Here is a 23,057-nt window from a genome sequence, read left to right on the forward strand (position 1 = left end):
AGGGTTGTGTTCCATTCCAATTTAGTCATTTCAGGAAGGCAACTGAAATTCCCACTAGAATTGGAATTTCAGTTTCCTTCCTCAGTTGACTGAATTTAAAAATGATCAACCCTGCCATATACTCCAGATTTCACAGTCTGTGATAGATGAGGCACAAACCTGAAATCCTCCTGGGTAAGAAGAAGAATTCCTCTAGTTTTATTTGTGAGAGTTAAGGAAAGGACCTCTTTGTCCCTGACACAGGAGCACTGTCGGGATGAATGGGGATCATTGGGTAAGCTATTGATCTACATCCCTCTACCTCAGGGCTGCAGTGCTCGGTGATCAGCTTTTTTGGTCTGTCTGTATAGCTGCACTGCAGTGGCTTTTCAGGCAACGGTAGCTGAGCACAGATCTAAGGAGCCCTATAGGATTTAATGGAGGAGGGGCAGGCAGGGATGCTGTGGGGCTGCGATTGGAAGATGGGCAAGATAAGTGGATAACAGCTAGTCCCCCTGTGTCRTAGTAGAATGACCCCCCCAATCATTCTCTTTCCAGCCATCCCTTAATGTTTCTCTCTCACACCTTGTAATACGTGGCTACTGTCTCACTGAATGACGGATGCATTGCGTAGCTTGTCCCGTTTTCCTCTCGCTCCCCCTCTCCTCTCCCCTTCTCGTTGTCTGTGTGGCGACAGCATGACTGCCTGCGTCAGCCACTAAATGCTGCTTGCTGCAGTCAGAGGATCCTGTGTGTCTGTGTGTGTGTGTGTGTGTAGTTGAGTGAGCCAGGGGGTGCTGCCTCTCTTCTCTGCTACCCTACCCAGCATGTATGGAGGACCGACAGGCTGAATCATCCCACCACCATCTGCAGACTGTGCCAAGGTAACACACTAACATGGATTTGTGTGTGTGTGTGAGAGAGAGCGAGCGAGAGAGAGAAAAATAAAGAATGGGGAAAAAAGGTTAGAACTGGTGTGTGTGTGTGTGTTGGTATATCTGAGTTTGAAAGACAGTGCTGTGTGCATTGCTCTGTATATTTGGGTATGTGTGCATTTTGAGGACACTGCATGCATCCCTGCACAGCAGATTTTAGTGTGTTGCGCAAAGTCTAGCCCTCTAGCTCTCACTCCTCTTGTCCATTACTCCCTTCAATCCATRGTGCCTGTGCTTGTTATGACAACACGCTTCCAGCCCTCTCTTTACTGGACTGATTGCGCCATTGTTTATTTGGGGAACACTATGGAATACTATTCTCATGCTGTCAGTTTTATGTGTTGATGTCGTGCTTGCATGCCTGCTTTACTGGAAGGCGCCGACACATTGATCATGTGACCATGATAATCCGGGATTGATAGTATCAGGCGTTGGTCATTTCTGGTGCTTTTTCACACATTTGATTTGCACGTATGTGGTGTGAAATGACGGACTTCTCCTTTAAACAGGCCTGTGTTTTTTATCTACTGGTAGAGATTTACTCAGATGGCGTCTATATCAGCGTATTGCACTGCAGCTCCTTACAAATCAAAGTTAGACAGCCAGCAAATTATTCAATACTCTGGAGTCAGGGTCTATTTGTGAAGAGCACAATCAACTCTTACTCTACCTCTCGTCATCACTGTTCGTTGTGTCTCTATATCCCATCGCAGTTTGGCTATTTCTTTGTCTTTCATACTGTTGTATCCTTTCTGATTGGCTATTCCTGTGTCTTTTCATGGATTGTCCAGGAAGCTACTGCTCTTCTGTTGACATTGTCTGTTCACACTAGTTGTTTATCTGTGTTCACCTCATTCTCTTTGTCTCTCTTGGGGATCGATCCTCTTTATTCCTATGTGTTGTTACGGTCTTTGTTCCTGTCTTTCTTTCTGTCAGTGTTTTCTTGTTTTTCTTTCTAGAGCTAATGCTATTCTTATATGTCCATGTTCTCTCTCTCTTTCTCTCTCTTTCTCTCCATATCTGACACACTGTCCTATTTCCCTGTCTTGTTTCTGTCTGTTTGTTTGTCCACCTCTGTTTTGCTTTTCATTCTCTTGTCTGTGTAAACCCTCTATTCAGTCACTGGAGAGCAATCACTTACTGCCAGTCTCTCTATCCCTGTGTGTGTGTGTGTGTGTGCTTGCGAGTGCACATCATGGCAGATAGCAGGTGTGTGTTGGTGGTCCTGTGGATGAGCATGGAGTGTGTGTGTCTGAGGCAGGTGCTGGGCACCACTGTCCTGCTGCTAAACACCTTGGCCTGGGCATGGACAGGTCAGTAACAAGACTGGATCACAAAAACTAAGAGATGGAAAATATACCACCTCACAGAGTATACTACTCAGTTCTTTATGAGTTACAGTATATTGATAAAGATTCTCATGAGATACCAATGAAAAGTACATTGAAATAGACACTGAGTTTCAAGGGCACATCTTCTTTTTTTTTACATCAACTTCTCTGTCCAGGTGCCATCGAACATGCGCCCAAAATTGATGGACGTCATCGAGCTGCACTAACACTGAAAGAGAATGTCACCCACAAGTTCAACTGCCAATCAGAGGGTTGGAATCCTCATGCCCCGCCCCTGCTGACGTGGTACCTCAACGGGGAGCGACAGAGACCGCCGTCGGACAAACGGGCACCTGGGCGCCTGGTGGTGACATCACGGGAGGAGTCTGGGCTCCTGACACCGGACTCCAAGCACAACAGCACCTTCTCTCTGAGAGCCAGGAAGTGGGATAGAGAGCTAGTATGTGCCGCCTCCAGCCCTCACAGTGGAGAGAGCTACAACGCCACCGTCACCCTCAATGTGCAGTGTCAGGAGGCTTGTTGAATGATCTACTGATGTGGTGTGGGGAATGTGTTAATATGATTATCTGTTGTGGCTGTTCAGGTTTCACTTACTTGTTGAATTAAGGTTACATCCAAAGGCAGTATTAACCACAGTTCTTCTGCTTACTCAGATATTATCATTGGCTGCAATGCTAATATCAATATCCAAAATGATCCCACCACTGTAGGTTATTAAAACCCAGTAGTACATTGAACTGATGTGATGCTCAGTTTCCCTCTCTTTGTTCTGTTCCCCTTTTCTATCACAGTCCAGCCAGAGATTCTGCGTGTGAACGCTCACTACACTGAGACCTCAGACCCTGGCCTCTCCCTGGTCCTCTTTGCCTTGGTACGGTCAAACCCCCCTGCCCACATCACCTGGTTGGACCAGTCCGGTCAGCTGGTGGCCAACACTTCGGACTTCCTCATCCTGGACTCGCGGAGCTACCCCTGGCTGACCAATCACACACTGCAGGTCGCCCCGAGCAGCCTATCAGGGAACGTCTCCGTAAACGCCAGCAACAGTGTCGGTGCAGCTCAGAGCAACCTAGCTCTGGCAGGTCTGACAGGTCAATATCACTCTGACCCTTTTCTTACTATCATGCCGACACGAACCAACTGTCTTGCATATTTTCTTTTCAGCGAGGGGTGGATGCATAACCAGGCCAGCTGAGCATAGCTTGGTTTGGCCCAGCTCGGTTCGGCTCAGTAGTGTGAAAAGCCCTTTTTTCCACTACAGCACAGATCATAGGCCCCCTGTTTCTGTATTCTCCAGAGTTCCTCCAGTCCAGGGTGGAGGTGCCGGTGCTGGGCATCCTGACAGGGGGCGCTGTGGGCTTCGTTACCTTCCTCATCCTCAGCCTTCTGGTGCTCTGCCTTCTGCACAAGAACAAGGGCAAGGCCATCATCGGTGAGACAGGGGAGCAAGGAAGGTGGGAGGAACTGTTCTATTTTGATGATACAGTGAATGAAGTGCTTTAAGTCTCTGAAGAATGTCTGTGCCTGTTCTTTTTCAGATGAGCCAGTCGAGATTATAATGGCGAAAAAATGGTAACGTATATTATTTAGTTAGTCCGTCTGTTGTTTGTGTCAGTTGTCAGCATAGGTATGTGTCTAAATGTGCCTTTCTTTGAATACGAAAAAAAGGGAATAGTTTGAAAATGTATGAACTCACTGCTACGCTAAGTCGCTCTGGAAAAGAGTGTCTGCTAAAACGTAATACCTATCAGTGGTGATATTAACATGTACTAAGTCTTGGTGGGGAAAAAAATAAATAAAAGTGTGATGCATGCCAGCAAAGCCACTACACAGCACAACACTAAACAATACATTAATTGCACTCTAATGGTGACATACGGTGCCCACAAACTGTTAGGGCCTACGTAAAGCTATCTGAACAGCAGTCCCAGCATCTTACCACTGATACACCTGGCTATCAGTGGAGCCTTGTCTGGCAGCGAAACAGTTCATTCAGCCTCATTTTCTGCCTTTTAAAAAAACATAGCTGATATGGCTGACTTGCTTAAATAAATGTGGTTTCTACTAACAATTGAGATGTACAAATTATGGCATAAGGGGACGGAAAGCGGATAAAAGGAAATCCTTAACTTCGATTAAGACATTAATGAGCGAGCTAGGACGGACATAACGTTAGTCAATATAATTATTTGTTTAGCACTTTTGAAATGTACAGCAACAGATTTCAGAATATGGGCCGTTCTTACAGTGTTCTCCTTGTACACCAAGTCAGAACCGTAGGTTAAATAAAGGGGGCATATAAGCAGACAATGAAAGCTTTTACAATATTCAATGATTACATTTCTCTAGAACAGGTTATAGGCTACAGTAGAGCAGTCAGAACAGTTGGCAAAATTAAGAAGGGTAAATAGACCAAATGATTAAGGGTGAGGCACATGGGCTACTAACATCATACTACACAACATACACTTAGTATTACTTTCTTAGCTACTGTATACATATCTCCCTGGCATATTACATAATTTATGCCGCAGCATACAATACATTTTTGGACTCACCTTGTTGTGCTGTGCTCACTTGAACAGGAAAGTGGAGTGGCGGTCTTTCTTGTGGCAAATTTTGTCATCAAATTCTGGATTTATGGTGCTTTCAAAACAAGTTGGATGACCGTTCAAAACGTGTTTTCCCAGTCGGAGCTCATTTATTCCCGACTTCCCAGTTGTCTTGAACTCACTAAAGTCAAGTTTTCGCAATACCGAGTTAACAGTTGTTTTGAGCATGACCCAAATCATGCTGGATTGACAGCATGGCCAATGTTGAATGTTTATCATTTTAAACTTGGAAAAGAGACCCTTAATCCCATATTTGGGACCACACAGCCACTGTCACCGATTCCTTCCAAACCACTTGTTGAATTTGTGATTTCCAACTTGTGTAATATTTATGTCCAATGGCCGATGAGCACCAATAGGTTTTACCTTTAATTTCTCCTCATTATTTCTCTTCATATGACAAGGATTAAAACGTTTTTGTCAGTAGATTGTCGACTTGATTCATGATGATGACTGCTAGCTCAGATTGTGAAAGTCTGATGTTGACATGATCAGTCCAGTCAAAGCTACTCTACATGTAACGTGATTTGACGTCATTTTATCAGTGGCCAATGACCTTGAGCCTTCTTGGATGGACACTCATAATGTGACTATATGGCAGCACCCAAAGTGCTAGAATTTTCAAGGTCTCCTCTTACACTTGGCAGTGACGTAGTGTCCCCACGAGTGACAGAACACTGAGCAGCGCTCCGTATTTTCCGTTGGCTTGTCCCACCACCACAGAAAGCACTGAGCTAGGCTGAAACACCTGCATTTTGGAGCTGTCTTACTCAAGAAAACAAAAAAGAGACCATGTTTGAATGCAGCTTTATTAACTCAATGATATACATCATTTTTTACATTGTTTGAAAACTGATATCTGACATGTATTAATGCCAAAATAACATGCAAAACAGGCAAGCCCCCCTCCCCCTCTGCCCCACCTGTCCAGAATTACYGGTTGCCACTGTTTCCTATGTATTGTATTCATGCTCCTCTTTAAGTATTTACAGTATTTACAGTACACAAGGCAAGTGTCTGTATAATAATATACTTTACATGGGCGTATTCACTGGGAAAAAGACACAAGCAAACAGGCCAAAARGGGGATGGGCATACCTGAACTTATCCAATAAGAAACGTTTTGCTACGGTGTGCACTAATAAATACACGCCATGACTCTTGTTTCAGTATGGAATCACCTAGTGTGAAGGTAGACAAGATATCCCTACCCAGAGAGAACATGTCTCTGCCTTCCAACATGCAACTCAACGACCTCAGCACCCTGCTTAAAGGTAAGACACTACTGCTGAGAGACAGATACCTCATTAGAACCGAGGCAGAAGTCTCATCAATGGTGCAAAGCAATTACAGAACAGGAAACAGAGTGGCCATTTTGGTGCCCTGGCATCTGTCCCTGTGGTCTTCTCCATGACTCTGTCCCATCTGTTACTCTACTTCCTCATTCCCATGCTGTCTCTCTGTAGCACGAGAGACCGCCAAACACCACCTTGGGGAGAAGATGGAAGAGGAGGATCTGTCTGCTGCCTACGCTGCCAGGGGTAAGACAGGGTTCAGAGGTTAAAGGTTAGCTTGTCTGTTGAATGGGAATGAGTTGGCCCAGTCTACACTTTCCACACGAATGTAATGTGTAACATATTTTCAGGCGTGTTACGGAGGGTGTGGATGTGTTTATATAGACTAWTGGATGTGTGTGAGCCTATAATTCTAGTTTGTGTGTCTCTATACTGTGCACCACATATGTCCGTACATTGTTCTAAAGGTTGTTGTTGACACCCCCTCCAGGCTTCGCCCTGTACCCCATGGTGGGCTACATCTATAAGGTGAACAGCAAGAGCAGCGATGAGATCTGGCTCTGACTACTACGCCCCAGTTCCACCACTGGGTGGTCAAACCACAGTGCAACCGGCCAAAAGGAACCTGTGAACGACTGCCAGTCAGCCAATCAGCCGATCCCATCTTCAAAAAGGACCAATAGAGATGCTGAGAGGATTACAGGCGTAGCAGCTAGAGGAGCCTGTTAGGAAGATACTGTAGTTAGCGATCTCACTCTGAGGTTGTCCAGATGAACCTATTACAGCAGGTAATCACATTCCAACTTGATTCAGTGAAAATCAGAAACTCAGAATATCAGGTCCTATGTTGATTGGTTCGTGTCTTTCAAGCTGACAGGTATAAATCTGTAGCCTGGTCCTATATCTGTTTGTGCTGTCTGTCTGTTTGGTGTGACAATATGTCACAAACCGATCTGGGATCAGGCTAATAACTCTGACTGCCATGGACTGAGTTATCAAAGGGTGCAGTTGTGGTATCAAGTTAATACATTTAGATGGCTCTAAACACCTAAACCGATACTCAGTGTGGGAAGTATACTGTACCTGTGTTTTACATGGTTTACACTGATTGACACCTACCACTCCTCCATATACTACAGTCTGTTGATCACAACTCCTGTTGGATTACAGAATGCTTTATGTTCTTTGTATATCATAAGAATGTCCAAGACAATGTATGTGAACTGACATATTTATATGGCTATATACATAAACAAAAGATATTCATCTACAAGTATAAAATATGTGTATATGTATATTTGTATTCATATGTATATGTGTATAAAATAAATCTAATAAAGATTAATATGACTATGGATTTGACTATGYACGGTAAATTCTGCTTTTTGTTTTTATTCAACCAGCAGGGGGCACTAATCTTACCCTGTCAATTACCGTAGTTACACATAATGGTCTGTCTGGCTTGTCATATTAATGTTGTCACCAGAGGTCATCGGGGCTTTGCAGGGCATCATCGGGGGACAGTGCAGGGCTGGTTCTGCTGTAATGGAGCCCGGACTAGTGTTGGCCCATTTCAGTGTGCTGAGCCAGTGGGAGGAAATGCAGCCTTTAGTCTGATGGAAATTGTAATGACATTTACATATGACAATTATATCTCAGATTCTATTCATTGGACACTGCTGAGAGGGGTGATACTGTCCTATATTTTATGGTTCTGACACTGCTGACTTGGTAGATGTGATTGTGTGTAGATTTGAACAGAAAGACGATGTTATGACCCCCAAAATCAACATTTTGTGTACTGGAATTCTTCCAAGAAAAGTGTTTTCTGTCTTACCTTTTGGTTAGTGCATTGTTGTTTTTGTTGACGTAGGGGTGGTAGTGTTTGAGGCATTGTGTCTTCGTGACTGGGTGAGAGTGTGACTGGGTGAGAGTGTGATTGTGTTCCAGGTGCCAGTTGTAGGTTACAGGGTGTTGTGGTCTACCGTAGCCAAGCAGGAAGCTGCGTTGTGGGATCATCTCTTTGTCTTCCTCACATGGCTCCTTTGCAGAGCAGTAGGGATTGTAGGTTTTCTACAGAATCATTGGGACGAAACTTTCTTAAAGAAATTTGAGTATGATCATAATCATGTTTTACTACTTGCTAAAATCATATTCCATACTAAAACCATTAGACTCATTTAAATAATGTTTTGTAATTTACTGTAGGCCCATATGTAATATGGTATTACACATTGGGACATTGTTGTATCAAAAGTGACAATACTTGCTAAGCAGCATGTTGAAGATATTTTGAGCTGTGTCCTCACCCATAACCCAACCCAGACTCATTTCAGAGAAATTACAGAGGTACCAGATAGAGACAGCCCCCGGTGTAACGGAAGATAAACCAATCATACACACTTCCTCCTCATAGACATAGAGACAGACAGACCTACTGAGAAGGTGACATTTTGAAGACCTTTTGGAAACATACAGGGGGAAGGATTCAATATTAAGGTATGTTTTTATTGTTGAACTCCTATTCTAAAGAGTTGATAGAGACYCTTAAAGAGTTGGCATCACTGGCATTAGAAAGGTTTACAATTTAAAAGGTTTGTTGGAGCCTAAGTATGTGTAAAATTACACAAGAGACTCAAAACAACAATAAATCAATATATTTGTGTAAAGGTGTTTTTTTTGGTAATATGTCATGTCTCAATTCAGTAAATAAAGATGTATCTTTCTATTATGATACAAAATAGAAGTTTGAGTAAAACTAAAATGGCTGACTAGGGACAGAAATGGTGTCTCCTACAATGGCAGTGTATGAAATGATACACCAGTTGAATTTCCCCAGGAGAATCAAGAGAAGAGTAAGTAGAATGAAGTGGACCATACTCTTGGCTCATCTTTTGGTGATTTGGACCATGACTGGTACGTTTTGGGATATCTACAAAAAAAAAATACATTGACAGACTGCATAAAAAAATTATGTCAGAAATTATTCAACACCAGATTTTTCTGATCACTTTTTTTTWATTATTCCTGACTAGATTAATCAGCTGGATGACATTTAAAAAGTACAAGATCACTGATGTCAAGGTCACAAATGCTTTCTGATCTATTTAGTGTGACCCTAACTGTTGCTTCCCCCATTCTTTTTACAGTAGCTGAAGATACAGTCCCAAGTAAGTGACCAGATTAATCCAGGTCGTGTTTCGATCTAACTATGAATCTTAGAGCATTATCTGGGCATAGATCAGGTTTTCTCCTAATTTAATTTAGTATTCAAAACGATCTAACTGAACTGACTAAAACCCACCATAAGTATTGGCATCCTTGATAGAGATGAGCAAAAAAAACTGTATAAAATAAATAATACAAAAACTGAGCTATATTATATGCAACAAAAAAAGGGGAAGTTACGTTAATTTATACTAATGCAATTGCTCAGAAAAAAATATGATTTTGTCATCTGACCATAGCATCGCCTGGAGTTTGATACATGACGTTGGCACTTGGATTGGAAACCGGTGCTATGGTCAGATTACACGAAAATTGAGCTCTTCGGCCACGGACATCAGTGGTGGGTTTGGTGTTGAAAAACAGAAGCATATGCAGAAAAGTATCTCATACCTACTGTAAAATACTGTAAAATATGGCGGTGGATCTTTTTGATGTTATGGGGCTATTTTGCTTCTACTGGTCAAGTATCAGGACATTGTAGACAAAAACCTGGTTGCTTCTGCCAGGATCTCCTAGCAGGACCATAAAACCAAGCACTAATCAAAATCCACAAAGAATCAGCATTTTGCAATGGCCCTCTTCGGCTCTGGACTTGAACTCCATTGAAAACCTGTAGTTTGAATTGAAGAGGGCAGTCCATAAGCGCTGACGAAGGATATCAAGGATCTGGAAAGATTCTGTATGGAGGAATGGTCTAAGATCAAATCAAATAGTATTTGTCACATGCTTGGTAAACAACAGGTGTAGACTAACAGTGAAATGCTTACTTACGGGCCGTTCCCAACAATGCAGAGAGAAAGAAAGAGAAATAATAACACAAGGAATAAATACACCATGAGTAACAATAACTTGGCTATATATACGGGGTATTAGTACCGAGTCCATATGCAGGGGTACGAGGTAATTGAGGAAGATAAGTACATATAGGTAGGGATAAAGAGACTAGGCAACAGGATAGATAATAAACAGTAACAGCAGCGCATGTGATGAGTCAAAAGTGTGGATCGACGTGTCGTACACAGCATCCCAAATATCTTCAATGGGTGACATGTCTGGTGAATAMGAAGGTCATGGAAGAACTGGGACGTTTTCAGCTTCCAGGAATTGTTGAAGATCCTTGCGACATGGGGCCATGCATTATCATGCTGAAACATGAGGTGATGGCGGCAGATGAATGCCAAGACAATGGGCCTCAGGATCTAGTCATGGTATCTCTGTACATTCAAATTGTCATTGATAAAATGCAATTGTGTTCGTTGTCCGAAGCTTATGTCTGCCCATACCATAACCCCACCYCCACCATGGGGCACTCTGTTCACAATGTTGACATCGGCAAACTGCTCGCCCACACGACACCATAGACGTGGTCTGCGGTTGTGAGGCTGGTTCAACATACTGCCAAATTCTCTAAAARGTTGTTGGTGGCTTATGGTAGAGAAATAAACATTAKATTCTCTGGCAACAGCTCTGGTGGTCAGCATGCCAATTGCTCGCTCCCTCAYAACTTGAGACATCTGTGGCATTATGTTGTGTGACAAAACTTCACATTTTAGAGTGGCCTTTTACTGTCCCCAACAAAAGGTGCACCTGTGTTATGATCATGCTGTTGAATCGGCTTCATGATATGCCACACKTGTCAGGTGGATGGATTATCTTGGCAAATGAGAAATGCTCACRWACAGGGATGTGCACAACATTTGAGATAAATAAGCTTGTGTGTATGGAACATTTCTGGGATCTTTTATTACAGCCCATTAAACATGGGACCAACACTTTAAATGTTGCGTTTATATTTTTGTTCAGTGTTTTTAGCTGTCTTATGCTTTAGGGGTAAAGCTGTTCAGGGTCCTGTTGGTTCCAGACTTGGTTCATTGGTACCGCTTGCCGTGCGGTAGCAGAGAGAATTAGCTATGACTAGGGTGACTGGAGTCTTTGAGAATTTTTATGGCCTTCCTCTGACACCGCCTGATACAGAGGTCCTGGATGGCAGGAAGCTCGGCCCGAGTGATGTACTGGGCCGTACGCACTACCCTCTGTAGCGCTTTGCGGTCAGATGCAAGCAGTTGCCATACCAAGCCGTGATGCAGCCAGTCAAGATGCTCTCAATGATCAAACTTTTTTAGGATCTGAGGGCCCATGCCGAATCTTTTCAGAGGGGGAAGAGGCGTTGTCGTGCCCTCTTCACGACTCTGTTGGTGTGTGTGGACCATGATTATTCCTTAATGATGTGGACACCAAGGAATTTGAAACTCTCGACCTGCTCCACTATACCCCCATCTATTTGGATGGGGGCTTGCTCGGCCCTCCGTTTCCTATAGTTCAGAATCAGCATCTTTTTTCTTGCTGATGTTAAGGGAGAAATTGTTGTCCTGGCACCACGCTGCCAGGTCTCTAATCTGCCAACGTGCTCGCCAATCGCATAAAACATTTTACAAAAAGGGTGTGTAATTATCCTCGCAAGGGGATGGTGCTAGATTATTGAAAAAGGGAGTGCCAATCATTTTGACCCTTCTCTTTTTTATKTTTTTTTGTATTACTTTTTAAATAAAATCTCTTTCTCTGAGCAATTGTATTAGTATTAAATAATCATAAATATTTGAGCCTACAGTATAGCTCAGTATTTGTATTCTTTTTTTCATACAGCCTTTTTTGTTTATCTTTATCAAGGGTGCCAATAATTATAGACCTGKCWGTATGTCTGCCTATATGCATTTGCTTAAATAACAGAAACAGAGCATGAGGAAAAAGTAGATGGAGAGAAACATGAATATCCTGAAAGGGCTTATCAATCTATCTTATCTAATGCTGGTGTGTTTATTTCTTTAGAACTTAAAATAAAAGTGGAAGAATCCTCGGACAAGATCAAAGTATCATGTCCTGATGGTTATCAATTTCAATATACTAATAAAACGACTCAAACGTTGGAATACAAGGATGAGAACACAAATGAGTATGTYTGCGAGAAAGACAAAGCTCCGGTCTCAAACGAAGACCAGGTCAAAATCTATGTGAAATTTCGAAGTAAGTACAGTACTGCCGTTTCCCTRAATGTATAATTATACCTCACAATAATATAAGTCAATGTTTGTTTTGTGTGTATGCCATTATAACACACATCATTATAACGTATGTGTATATGTGGCGTGCTTGTGTGTGTGTGTGTTCCCAGCCTGTGATAACTGCATCGAGCTGGATACAACTGCGGCTGTWGGGATGYTTGTGGGAGACCTGGTGGCCACTGTCCTGATTGGAGTAGCTGTCTACAGCATCGCCTCACAGCCCAAAGCAACACMGATCACCGGCAAGAAAAGTGAGTGACCACACAAAGGAGAAAAACATAGGATATGTGAACTTGAAATTTGAATGATACCTGACGAGCCCCTACTTTGTATGTTGTGCATAAAATTMAGAAAASTCAGAAGTGAACACTTRTGATTGAGATATTCTTAAAAATGAAATGTTTTACAGTAAACATTCAAAAATAATACACATGAAGAKCARAATCAATAATGTAATGCAATATTTKATTTCTGTCTTTCACGCCTAGCATCTAGCAAAATGGGGCTCATCAACAATGAGGCGAGTGCAAACGAAGACCCCATTGGCAACTATCAGGTAGGTGTTTCCTGGCTTRTTTGAGCCACGATCTTGACATGAACAAAATAACTAGTCCAAGTCATTAAGTTATAGCGATGGGTTGATCCATTTGTGTCTGTCTGACTTTCTTTCTTTCTTTCTCACAGCCCCTGAATAAAAGGCGGATGGATAAATCTGAGTACAGCACTCTGCCAGAAAGGAGATAAAGAGAAAAATAAAATGTAAAGCAAACTCTTTAAGGTCCGTTCGAAGATCCGTTTCGGATTGAAACATAGTCAATAAAGAGGTGAATTGTGAGCTTCAATGTTGTGCGGGCCATCTTGTTCTTTACTAGTATTCTTTATCAGCCCAGCACCTATGTTTTTTTAATAAGGTTGTGCGTATGACCACACATTGTTCTACAAATAAAATGTGCTCAGTGCTACATTACTTTTACAAACCACAAAATAATTGTTGTAATATATTGAGTGAAGGCAGAAATCAGGTCCACAATTTCCATGACAAGTCCCTCAACTGTCCATTTGATGTACAGAGTCATTGACTGTTTGCTCTGTTGCTTTGTTTAGTTTGATCTACTGCTTTGCACGAACTAAGATTTCCTTTTGGTACCATAAACTGTATTTGTCCAACTTCACACATGTTTGTTGATTTCCCCATTTTTTTTATTGAGAATTTGTTTGGCATGATTGCCTCATAAGGTTAATATTACTGTCATATAGACATATATACATTTCCTTGTATTATATTGTTTTCATTTAGGCTGTTTTTGTCATTCCATGACTAACATAATTTGTTATTTGCTTTTATAGGTCCTAGCTTGATATCTTTTTTCAACCTGTGTACAGGAAAATGTTTGACGAATTCAGGCTGTTACCATGTGGAGCGGAGGTTTGTTGTGAATTCAGTGTACCATGGGAGCGGAGTTGTTGTGAATTCAGGTGTACCATGGGGAGCGGAGGTTTGTTGTGAATTCAGGTGTACCATGGGGAGCGGAGGTTTGTTATGAATTTCAGGTGTACCATGGGGAGCGGAGGTTGTTTGTGAATTCAGGTGTACCATGGGAGCGGAGGTTTGTTATGAATTCAGTGTTACCATGGAGCGGAGGTTTGTTGTGAATTCAGGTTACCATGGGGGAGCGGAGGTTTGTTTGAATTCAGTGTACCATGGGAGCGGAGGTTGGTTGTGAATTCAGGTGTACCATGGGAGCGGAGGTTTGTTATGAATTCAGGTGTACCATGGGGAGCGGAGGTTTGTTGTGAATTCAGGTGTTACCATGGGGAGCGGAGGTTTGTTGTGAATCAGGTGTACCATGGGGAGCGGAGGTTGTTGTGAATTCAGGTGTACCATGGGGAGCGGAGGTTTGTTATGAATTCAGGTGTACCATGGGGAGCGGAGGTTTGTTGTGAATTCAGGTGTACCATGGGGAGCGGAGGTTTGTTATGAATTCAGGTGTACCATGGGGAGCGGAGGTTTGTTGTGAATTCAGGTGTACCATGGGGAGCGGAGGTTTGTTGTGAATTCAGGTGTACCATGGGGAGCGGAGGTTTGTTGTGAATTCAGGTGTACCATGGGAGCGGAGTTTGTTATGAATTCAGGTGTACCATGGGGAGCGGAGGTTGTTGTGAATTCAGGTGTACCATGGGGAGCGGAGGTTTGTTGTGAATTCAGGTGTACCATGGGAGCGGAGGTTTGTTATGAATTCAGGTGTACCATGGGAGCGGAGGTTTGTTGAATTCAGGGTACCATGGGGAGCGGAGGTTTGTTGTGAATTCAGGTGTACCATGGGAGAGCGGAGGTTTGTATGAATGCCCAAGCTCTCCCTCATCACTGTACCCTCTATATGAGAGTGGGCTGGCCTTCCTTAGCTTGTCGGAGACCTAGTCATTGGTTACGTCTTCATTGATCAGGCCATACTGAGACAGCTCCCTTTTTACCTGTGTACCTACATTGTCCAGCAGACAAATGACAACAATTGGCTACGCTCACAGGACTGTATCTTGTTGACTGTGCCCGTACAGAGTTTGGTAAAAAAAAACATTCCAGTTTTCTTGCCCTTCCACTTGGAACGAGATACAAAAGGACATTAAATTGCAGGAGCTCGTGTGCTTGAATTAGTTTAAGGCTCGGGTCAAATCTATGGTGGACAATAAAGTGTGTGTGTGTGTGTGTGTAGGGGGGGGGGATTCTGTGTGCTTCTATTTTGGCCAGGTCTCTCTTGGAAAATAGTTTTTTAATCTCAACGAGACTAACCTGGTGAAAAGAATACAAATAACATTAATAATGAAATGCAAATGAAATGGGAAGTTGGTCACAAAATATATGTTCACTGATTGTGACTTGTTATTTCTGGTTTCATCCTACTTTTTATGAGATCTTTAAGTGAGTCGTTTAGTTCGATCTGACTATTCCACTTATTTACTACCACACAGAGAGCAGCTTTAGTGGAGGGTTTGCTCTACAGGAAGCCTGAATGTGTCAGATATTCTAATGGAACAGAGCACATGATATATGAGATGCTTCTCGAGTGTGGTTATGGGGATTTACTTCTGCTAGTCTACAAAGTGCGGTTTCCTAACGGAGCTTAGAGAGGAGATCAAACGGAAGAGCTCAAACAACACAGAGCTCACAGCGTACACAACCAACACCCACATATCCATGCTCACATCACACACACACCGACAGACACACTCACACAAATCAACCAAACAGACACATTTAACACAACACTCAAATTCTCCAAATGAARCACTGTTGATCAGATCTAACAGATCCCATTCACTCCAGTGTTCCAGGTGTGCACGCTCCATGTTCATGGTCTTCACTCTGGACCATAATTTGATTAATCAGCTGTGCAGGGCTGGATTGATCTATCCAGTCACTCATTGATACAAAATGGTAGGAAGCAACTATAGACACCTACACTTGAATGTCGTAAGGTCTTTATTCTTGTCAAAATATWTWTTTTTAAATACATCCAGTAGACATTATTTCCACTACATGCTTGCAACACAAAGTTAGTGGAAGGCACTTTCCACTGATGCGGGTAAGTAAAGTCTGCCTACACTCATATATGACATGTTTCCGATGAGATCCCCATGATTAGCAACAGAGAGACCTGGCCAATCATCCACCATCATTTACTGTAAGCGTAAGGGGTGCAGGCATCTGCGGCTTAAGGCATGAGAGCCGACTGAAGATAAAGAACCGCAAACTAGCTKGACTCTTTAGTCGCATGACACTACACTTCATAAAACAAACATTTCCTTTGTGTCATAGTGGCTCACAATGAAGTAGCTAGAATCAATGCAAGATATAACTGTATATGTGCTAATACGCTAGCTGCACAAAACATTAAGAACACCTGCTCTTTCCATGTCATAGACTGACCAGGTGAATCCAGGTGAATGATATTGTTATTGACTTCCCTTATTGACTTCACTTGTTAAATCCATTTCAATCAGTATAGTTGAAGGGAGACAGGTTAAAGAAGGATTTTTAAGCTTTGACATGGATTGTGTGTGTGTGCCATTCAGAGAGTGAATGGGCAAGACAGTGTCCTGTGTGTATTAAGAATGGTCCAACACCCAAAGAACATCCAGCCAACTTGACACTACTGTGGCAAGCATTGGAGTCTACATCGGCCAGCATCCCTGTGGAATGCTTTCGACGCCTTGTAGTCCATAACCCAATGAATTGAGGCTGTTCTAAGTGCAAAAGGMSGTTCAACTCAATATTAGGATGGTGTTTTGTARACTCACTGTATATACAGGCAGCATTAACATTGTGAGGAGGAAGAACTTGGCATCTGCAAGCATTGATACCATTTTACAACAGTTGATCTACACAGCTATGTACAAGTTGTTTTTCAGTACAGCAAACATCTAAAAGTCATTACAAAGATCTTCCTATCTTTATATCTCTATMTTCCAGAGCAACACTATGTTGATCACTATTATCGCTAGTTACAGTAATTCTAAACTATAGTTTTAACTAAATCATAATATCACACATCAAGCTAAAATAAGAAGCTCTTTAAGTTTATGTTAAGCACTACAGAGCCTTCTCCCCTCCTCTGATGGCAGGGTGAACTGAGGCCTGCTGGTCCAGGGCATCAGAGGGGTCCTAGAGAAGAGGTGTGGTCTGGTGAGAGGATAGTCTACCCAGTCCTGTGGGTAGCGTAGATATCTCTGCTGCGGGTTTCCACACTAAGGGGCTGTCAGGGGGAAAATAAAGTCTGATGTAGCTGACTGATGTAGCTATTTGTTGTTGTTAAACTTGTCTGTGAATCTGACTTAATTAAGTCAGATTCACAGATCAGTTTCCATTGCAACACCCCACTTTTTTATGCATCTTCACCAGAAGTAATGTGAATAGCTAGCCTAGACCATCTCCCTAAAATACTGACAGACATTGGCTAACCATGAGATGTGGAATGAAGAATAAGTAGGAGATACGGATGGAATAAAAGCACAAAATACAGATGGAGAGATAGACAAGAGGTAGTGGTCGACAGCCTACCTCATAGTCAGGACTTGGCACCACTGGTGGACCACGGCCTGCTGAGCGGTACGTCGCTAAGGGCAAAACCAAATATAAAATAGTATAAAATTAATAAATAAACTTTTGCTGTACCGATAAGAAATMATCAATACTATGCCACAGGGAATTGATATTTTTATGATCTGTGAATACTTTGCTGTCGAGTAGTCCTGGGTATGGTCAAATTAAATAGTTGAGAGCGCTCCTTARCACCAAGTGCCACTGTTGGCTGATGGATAAGCAGATGGTAACAGCATTACGTTTTTGGGGTYCAGCAGGTCCAGACTTCTTCTGGGCCCAGCTATACACAATGAAGATGACCCCTCCTGTCACCAGCAGGTCCCCAACAATAACCCCGGTAACCAGAGTCGCATCCAGCMCAACGCAGTTCTCACACACTGCAAKACRAAAAACAATACAGATCGGGTTAGTAGTCAAATTTWGTTAAAACATGGGAAGGGTGTATGAAGGGAAGAAGGAAAAAGAAGATGTGTTAATGAATGTAAATATTTTTGGGGCATTTCTTACCTTTTCCTTTGATGTATAACTGTTAAATTACAGTTGAAGAATTGCAGTAATACTGTCTTTTAACATTTTCCACAATGTCATTTATGATTCCTTTGCTTTTATCACTCTTATCTAATGTAAATTAGGAGTCATCTTTTTTCTTTAATTCACCCCCGGGACATGTCATAGTAACAACGCTTCTCAAGAAGGATACTCTTTACATTTATTTAATGCATACAAAAAAGTATTTACTTCACAGCTAACTTTTTTTTAACTAACATTGAATTATTGAATTGACACCAAACAAGACATTCAACATTACAGTTTCTCAATCACGTACAAGCAGTTGTTTGTAACAATGCTGTCGATTTTCAAAACAGAGTCCACAAGACACAGAACTCTATGGCCTGTTGGAAAACAGTCATTGTAGTTGCCTTCTCAACACATATACAGTACATTTATCAAAACTATATTATACCGTCAAAAATGCGAAAAAATTTATCAAAAGAACATGCCTGCAAAAAGATACACAACTATACATATCTCTTGARTCCAAGCAGACAAAACAGAAAGTTAGTCTGTCTTTAAAAAATCCCAGTAGATCAATASATTTTCTTTGCAGTCACTTAATCATGATGATAAAACATTTGAGTACAACTATCCAAAAGTGCAGAATTATGGGGAACTATTCTCCTTTGARGCATATTTCTCCAAACAATTTCATACACAAAATATTATTCCTGATAAAAAAAATGCACATTGTGTGCAGGATTCGTTCATTGGTATCATCACAATACAATTCCATGTATTCAATACAAAGGTTGGTTTGCTTATAGTTTTGTAGACTTTTCATTGGTGCACCGAAACACAATCCACAATATAAATAAGGTTGAGGACAATGGAGGAACATACTTGATATGAATGTATAGTCCTGTCACGATTGTTAGAATGATTGGACCAAGGCGCATAGAGTTCCACATGTTTTAATCAATGAAACCCCCCAAAACAAATCCAGAACACAAACGAACCGTGACACAATTGCAGTGTTAACAGGCACTACACAAAAACAAGATCCCACAAACAACAGGTGGGAAAAGGCTGCCTAAATATGATCCCCAATCAGAGACAACGATAGACAGCTGCCTCTGATTGGGAACCATACCAGGCCAACATAGAAATACAAAACTAGAGTACCCACCCTAGTCACACCCTGACCTAACCAAAATAAAGAATAAAAAGGCTCTCTAAGGTCAGGGCGTGACAAGGCCTAAATCCACATTAAAGCAAAGCTCTATAATGGAAGGACACAATGTGGCTATGATGACTTAGGAGTAACCCAAGGTTACGTAAAAGTAACCCAACTTCATTGTCTGCAATATTGTGAAAAATCATAACAATTACACAGTCCCCATTGCCTAGATCTTTCCATATATTGTACATGGTATGACACTGATGTGAGACTTTTGTGCAGTAGTAGTTACTGATTACGGGAAACATTTATCTTCTGATGAAAACAATGTGTTCATATTCTTGAACTGAACACTTGACAGTGAGTTTAGTATTCACTGAGGACATTTGTATTTAAAGTTTTGCAAAAGGTGGTGTAAGATATGCAAGCCAGGTACTAAGGCAATAAAATGATCAGAAGTTCTGTAAATCTATTTGAGCATTTGATCATTGATGTTCTGCTATGGATACGTTTCAACACAGATCCCAGAATTGCTTGTACACTATTGAGAAGAACCGTAAATACTTTCAATATATAACGAAACCATATATTTTTTTATTTAATACAATCAATCTCTACATTGTAATAAATGTAAATATAGGACAACTGATTTGAACAAAGAAACCATAGAAACCATCTCAACCTGATTTTTGTCCCTGCACAGCAGTGATGGCGACCATGAAGAAGATGAGCGCACCACTCACGTTAACTCTGTTCATGTCTTCTCTGTCTCTCAAGGTAAGTCAAGTGTATTTTGATTATTGTATTCTGTCTGAATTTAAGTGCTGGAGATCTACAGTACTTATGTGAATATAGTCTGAAAATGTTGTGTTTAGAAAAGTCAATAGTTCTCTCAAAGCCCGCTCTCTCTCTCTCTCTCTCTCTCTCTCTCTCTCTCTCTGCCTCTCTCTCTCTCTCTCTCTCTCTATCTATCTAACAGGAAGACCTTTTTTCAAGATGAGGTTTTGATTGTTCTGCTGTTACACACATCGTTCCATAGGCTTTACACTGAATATAGAAATATAGTAATTTAGTAGTTAACGAAATGATTAAAATAATTTTAAAAATTGAACAGCATATTCATTATTTGATCTAACTTCAAATCACATTTACTGTATTGTGTTTTTGAAGGTGTTTTTTATGTTTTTTTATGTGTAGTAATAGCGAACATTTMGACAAAATATATTTATATATGTATACATATATAATGAGAAATACAGTATGTACCATAAAGAAGGAARTGGGAACAGGGGTACGCCAACTTAATATCGAGGCCACACCATAGGACAGTTATGCCCCCTGCTGGATTCAGTCAGTGAACTTCCTAATTATTTGTTATTTGACAATTCCGTTACTCTAGCTTTGATTTGTGAAATAAATAAATAAATGCCATGCATGACCTATAGCCTATACAGAATTGTATTGGCACAAAAGTTGGTTACTTGGTTGGTGATTTGGTAATAACAGACTTATTTTAGCTGCATAGCTAGTAACAATGTAAACCGTACCAGGAGTCCATCAAAACATTAAATATAGGGCATATTCATTACTATTTCAAATGTCAGCATTATATTCCAAACGTTTGCAACGAATGCCAGTTAAAGGGATAGGAAGGTATGATGAGGATGTGGAGACTATAGGTTGGCATCATAGTGGGTCTACAGTGCATTCGGAAACTATTTAGACCCCTTGACTTTTTCCACATTTTGTTACGTTTCACAGCCTTATTCTAAAAGAAATATTAAAAACATATTATCTCATCAATCTACACACAAATCCTCACAATGACAAAGTAAAAACAGGTTTTTAGAAATGTTTGCAAATGTATAACATTTTAAAAAACTACCTTGGACCCTTTGCTATGAGACATGAAATTGAGCTCAGGTGCATCCTGTCTCCATTGGTCATCCTTGAGATGTTTCTACAACTTGTTTGGAGTCCACCTGTGGTAAATTGACAGTTGACAGTGCATGTCAGAGCAAAAACCAAGCCCTGAGGTCAAAGAGACAGGATTGTGTCGAGGCACAGATCTMGGGAAGGGTACCAAAAACATTCTGCAGCATTGAAGGTCCCCAAGAACACAGTGGCCTCCATCATTCTTAAATGGAAGAAGTTTGGAACCACCAAAACTATTCCTAGAGATGGCTGCCCAGCCAAACTGAGCAATCGGGGTGAGAAGGGCCTTGGTCAGGGAGGTGACCAAGAACCTGATGGTCACTCTGACAGAGCTCCAGAGTTTCTCTGTGGGAGAACCTTTCAGAAGGACAACCATCTCTGCAGCACTCCACCAATCAGGCCTTTATGGTAGAGTGGCCAGACGGAAGCCACTCCACAGTAAGAGGCACATGACAGCCCACTTGGAGTTTGCCAAAAGGCACCTAAGGACTCTCAGATCATTAGTCTGATGAAACCAAGACTGAACTCTTTGGCCTGAATGCCAAGTGTCACATCTGGAGAAAACCTGGCACCATCCCTACAGTGAAGCATGGTGGTGGCAGCATCATGCTGTGGGGATGTTTTCAGCGGCAGGYACTGGAAGACTAGTCAGGATCGAGGGAAAGATGAATGGAGAAAAGTACAGAGAGATCCTTGATGAAAACCTGTTCCAGAGCACCCAGGACCTCAGGCTGGGGCAAAGGTTCACCTTCCAACAGGACAACAACCCACAGCCAAAACAACGCAGGAGTGGCTTCGTGACAAGTCTTTGTATGTCCTTGAGTGGCCCAGCCAGAGCCAGGACTTGAACCCGATTGAACATCTCTGGAGAGACCTGAAAATACCTGTGCAGCAATGATCCCCAACCAACCTGAAAGAGCTTGAGAGGATCTGCAGTGAAGAATGGGAGAAACTCCCCAAATACAGGTGAAACCCAAGAAGACTCGAAGGCTGTAATCACTGCCAAAGGTACTTCAACAATGTACTGAGTAAATGGTCTGAATACTTACAGTTGAAATCGGAAGTTTACATACACCTTAGCCAAAGACATTTAAACTCAGTTTTTCACAATTCCTGAAATGTAATCCTAGTAAAAATTCCCTGTCTTAGGTCAGTTAGGATCACCACTTTATTTTGAGAATGTGAAATGTCAGAATAATAGTAGAGAGATTGATTTATTTCAGCTTTCATTTCTTTCATCACATTCCCAGTGGGTCAGAAGTTTACATACAGTGGGGAGAACAAGTATTTGATACACTGCCGATATTGCAGGTTTTCCTACTTACAAAGCATGTAGAGGTCTGTCATTTTTTATCATAGGTACACTTCAACTGTGAGAGACGGAATCTAAAACAAAAATCCAGAAAATCACATTGTATGATTTTTAAGTAATTAATTTGCATTTATTGCATGACATATATATTGATCACCTACCAACCAGTAAGAATTCCGTCTCCCACAGACCTTCTTTAAGAGCCCTCCTGTTCTCCATTCATTACCTGTATTAACTGCACCTGTTTGAACTCGTTACCTGTATAAAAGACACCTGTCCACACATTCAATCAAACAGACTCCAACCTCTCCACAATGGCCAAGACCAGAGAGCTGTGTAGGACATCAGGGATAAAATTCTAGACCTGCACAAGGCTGTATAGGCTACAGGACAATAGGCAAGCAGCTGGTGAGAAGGAAACAACTGTTGGCGCAATTATTATAAAATGGAAGAAGTTCAAGATGACGGTCAATCACCCTCGGTCTGGGCTCCATGCAAGATCTCACCTCGTGGGGCATCAATGATCATGAGGCAGGTGAGGGATCAGCAGGAACTACATGGCAGGACCTGGTCAATG

General features: G+C 41.7%; 3 protein-coding genes across 5 annotated transcripts; 2 read left to right on the plus strand and 1 right to left on the minus strand.

Annotated features, from left to right (window-relative positions):
• Positions 1–431: 431 nt before the first annotated feature.
• LOC111960402 (transmembrane protein 25) lies at positions 432–7,534 on the plus strand. Of its 3 annotated transcripts, XM_023982407.2 has the most exons (9): positions 432–863; positions 2,117–2,227; positions 2,422–2,772; positions 3,058–3,357; positions 3,564–3,698; positions 3,805–3,838; positions 6,049–6,152; positions 6,345–6,419; positions 6,664–7,533. In XM_023982407.2, the coding sequence occupies exons 2-9, from the start codon at positions 2,146–2,148 to the stop codon at positions 6,735–6,737; spliced, it is 1,155 nt and encodes a 384-aa protein (XP_023838175.1). In that variant the 5' UTR covers positions 432–863; positions 2,117–2,145; the 3' UTR covers positions 6,738–7,533. The 3 variants fall into 3 exon arrangements, with proteins under 3 accessions (XP_023838175.1, XP_023838168.1, XP_023838161.1); XM_023982400.2 differs by having other exon boundaries at positions 432–2,227; positions 3,058–3,348; positions 6,664–7,534; XM_023982393.2 differs by having other exon boundaries at positions 432–2,227.
• Positions 7,535–8,572: 1,038 nt separating this feature from the next.
• LOC111957658 (T-cell surface glycoprotein CD3 delta chain) lies at positions 8,573–13,302 on the plus strand. Its single transcript, XM_023978570.2, has 7 exons — positions 8,573–8,672; positions 9,013–9,089; positions 9,323–9,343; positions 12,228–12,422; positions 12,571–12,711; positions 12,949–13,016; positions 13,145–13,302. Exons 2-7 carry the CDS (start codon positions 9,038–9,040, stop codon positions 13,202–13,204), a joined length of 537 nt encoding a protein of 178 aa, XP_023834338.1. The 5' UTR covers positions 8,573–8,672; positions 9,013–9,037; the 3' UTR covers positions 13,205–13,302.
• Positions 13,303–15,920: 2,618 nt separating this feature from the next.
• Positions 15,921–20,176, minus strand: LOC111957664 (T-cell surface glycoprotein CD3 epsilon chain-like). The gene is made up of 4 exons (XM_023978579.3): positions 19,916–20,176; positions 17,798–17,935; positions 17,517–17,572; positions 15,921–17,211 (listed from the first exon to the last, which is right to left on the minus strand). The coding sequence occupies exons 1-4, from the start codon at positions 19,989–19,991 to the stop codon at positions 17,155–17,157; spliced, it is 327 nt and encodes a 108-aa protein (XP_023834347.1). The 5' UTR covers positions 19,992–20,176; the 3' UTR covers positions 15,921–17,154.
• Between the last annotated feature and the right edge of the window lie 2,881 nt (positions 20,177–23,057).

Source organism: Salvelinus sp. IW2-2015, linkage group LG4p (genome assembly GCF_002910315.2).
Source record: "Salvelinus sp. IW2-2015 linkage group LG4p, ASM291031v2, whole genome shotgun sequence".
Classification (NCBI taxonomy): Eukaryota; Metazoa; Chordata; class Actinopteri; order Salmoniformes; family Salmonidae; genus Salvelinus; species Salvelinus sp. IW2-2015.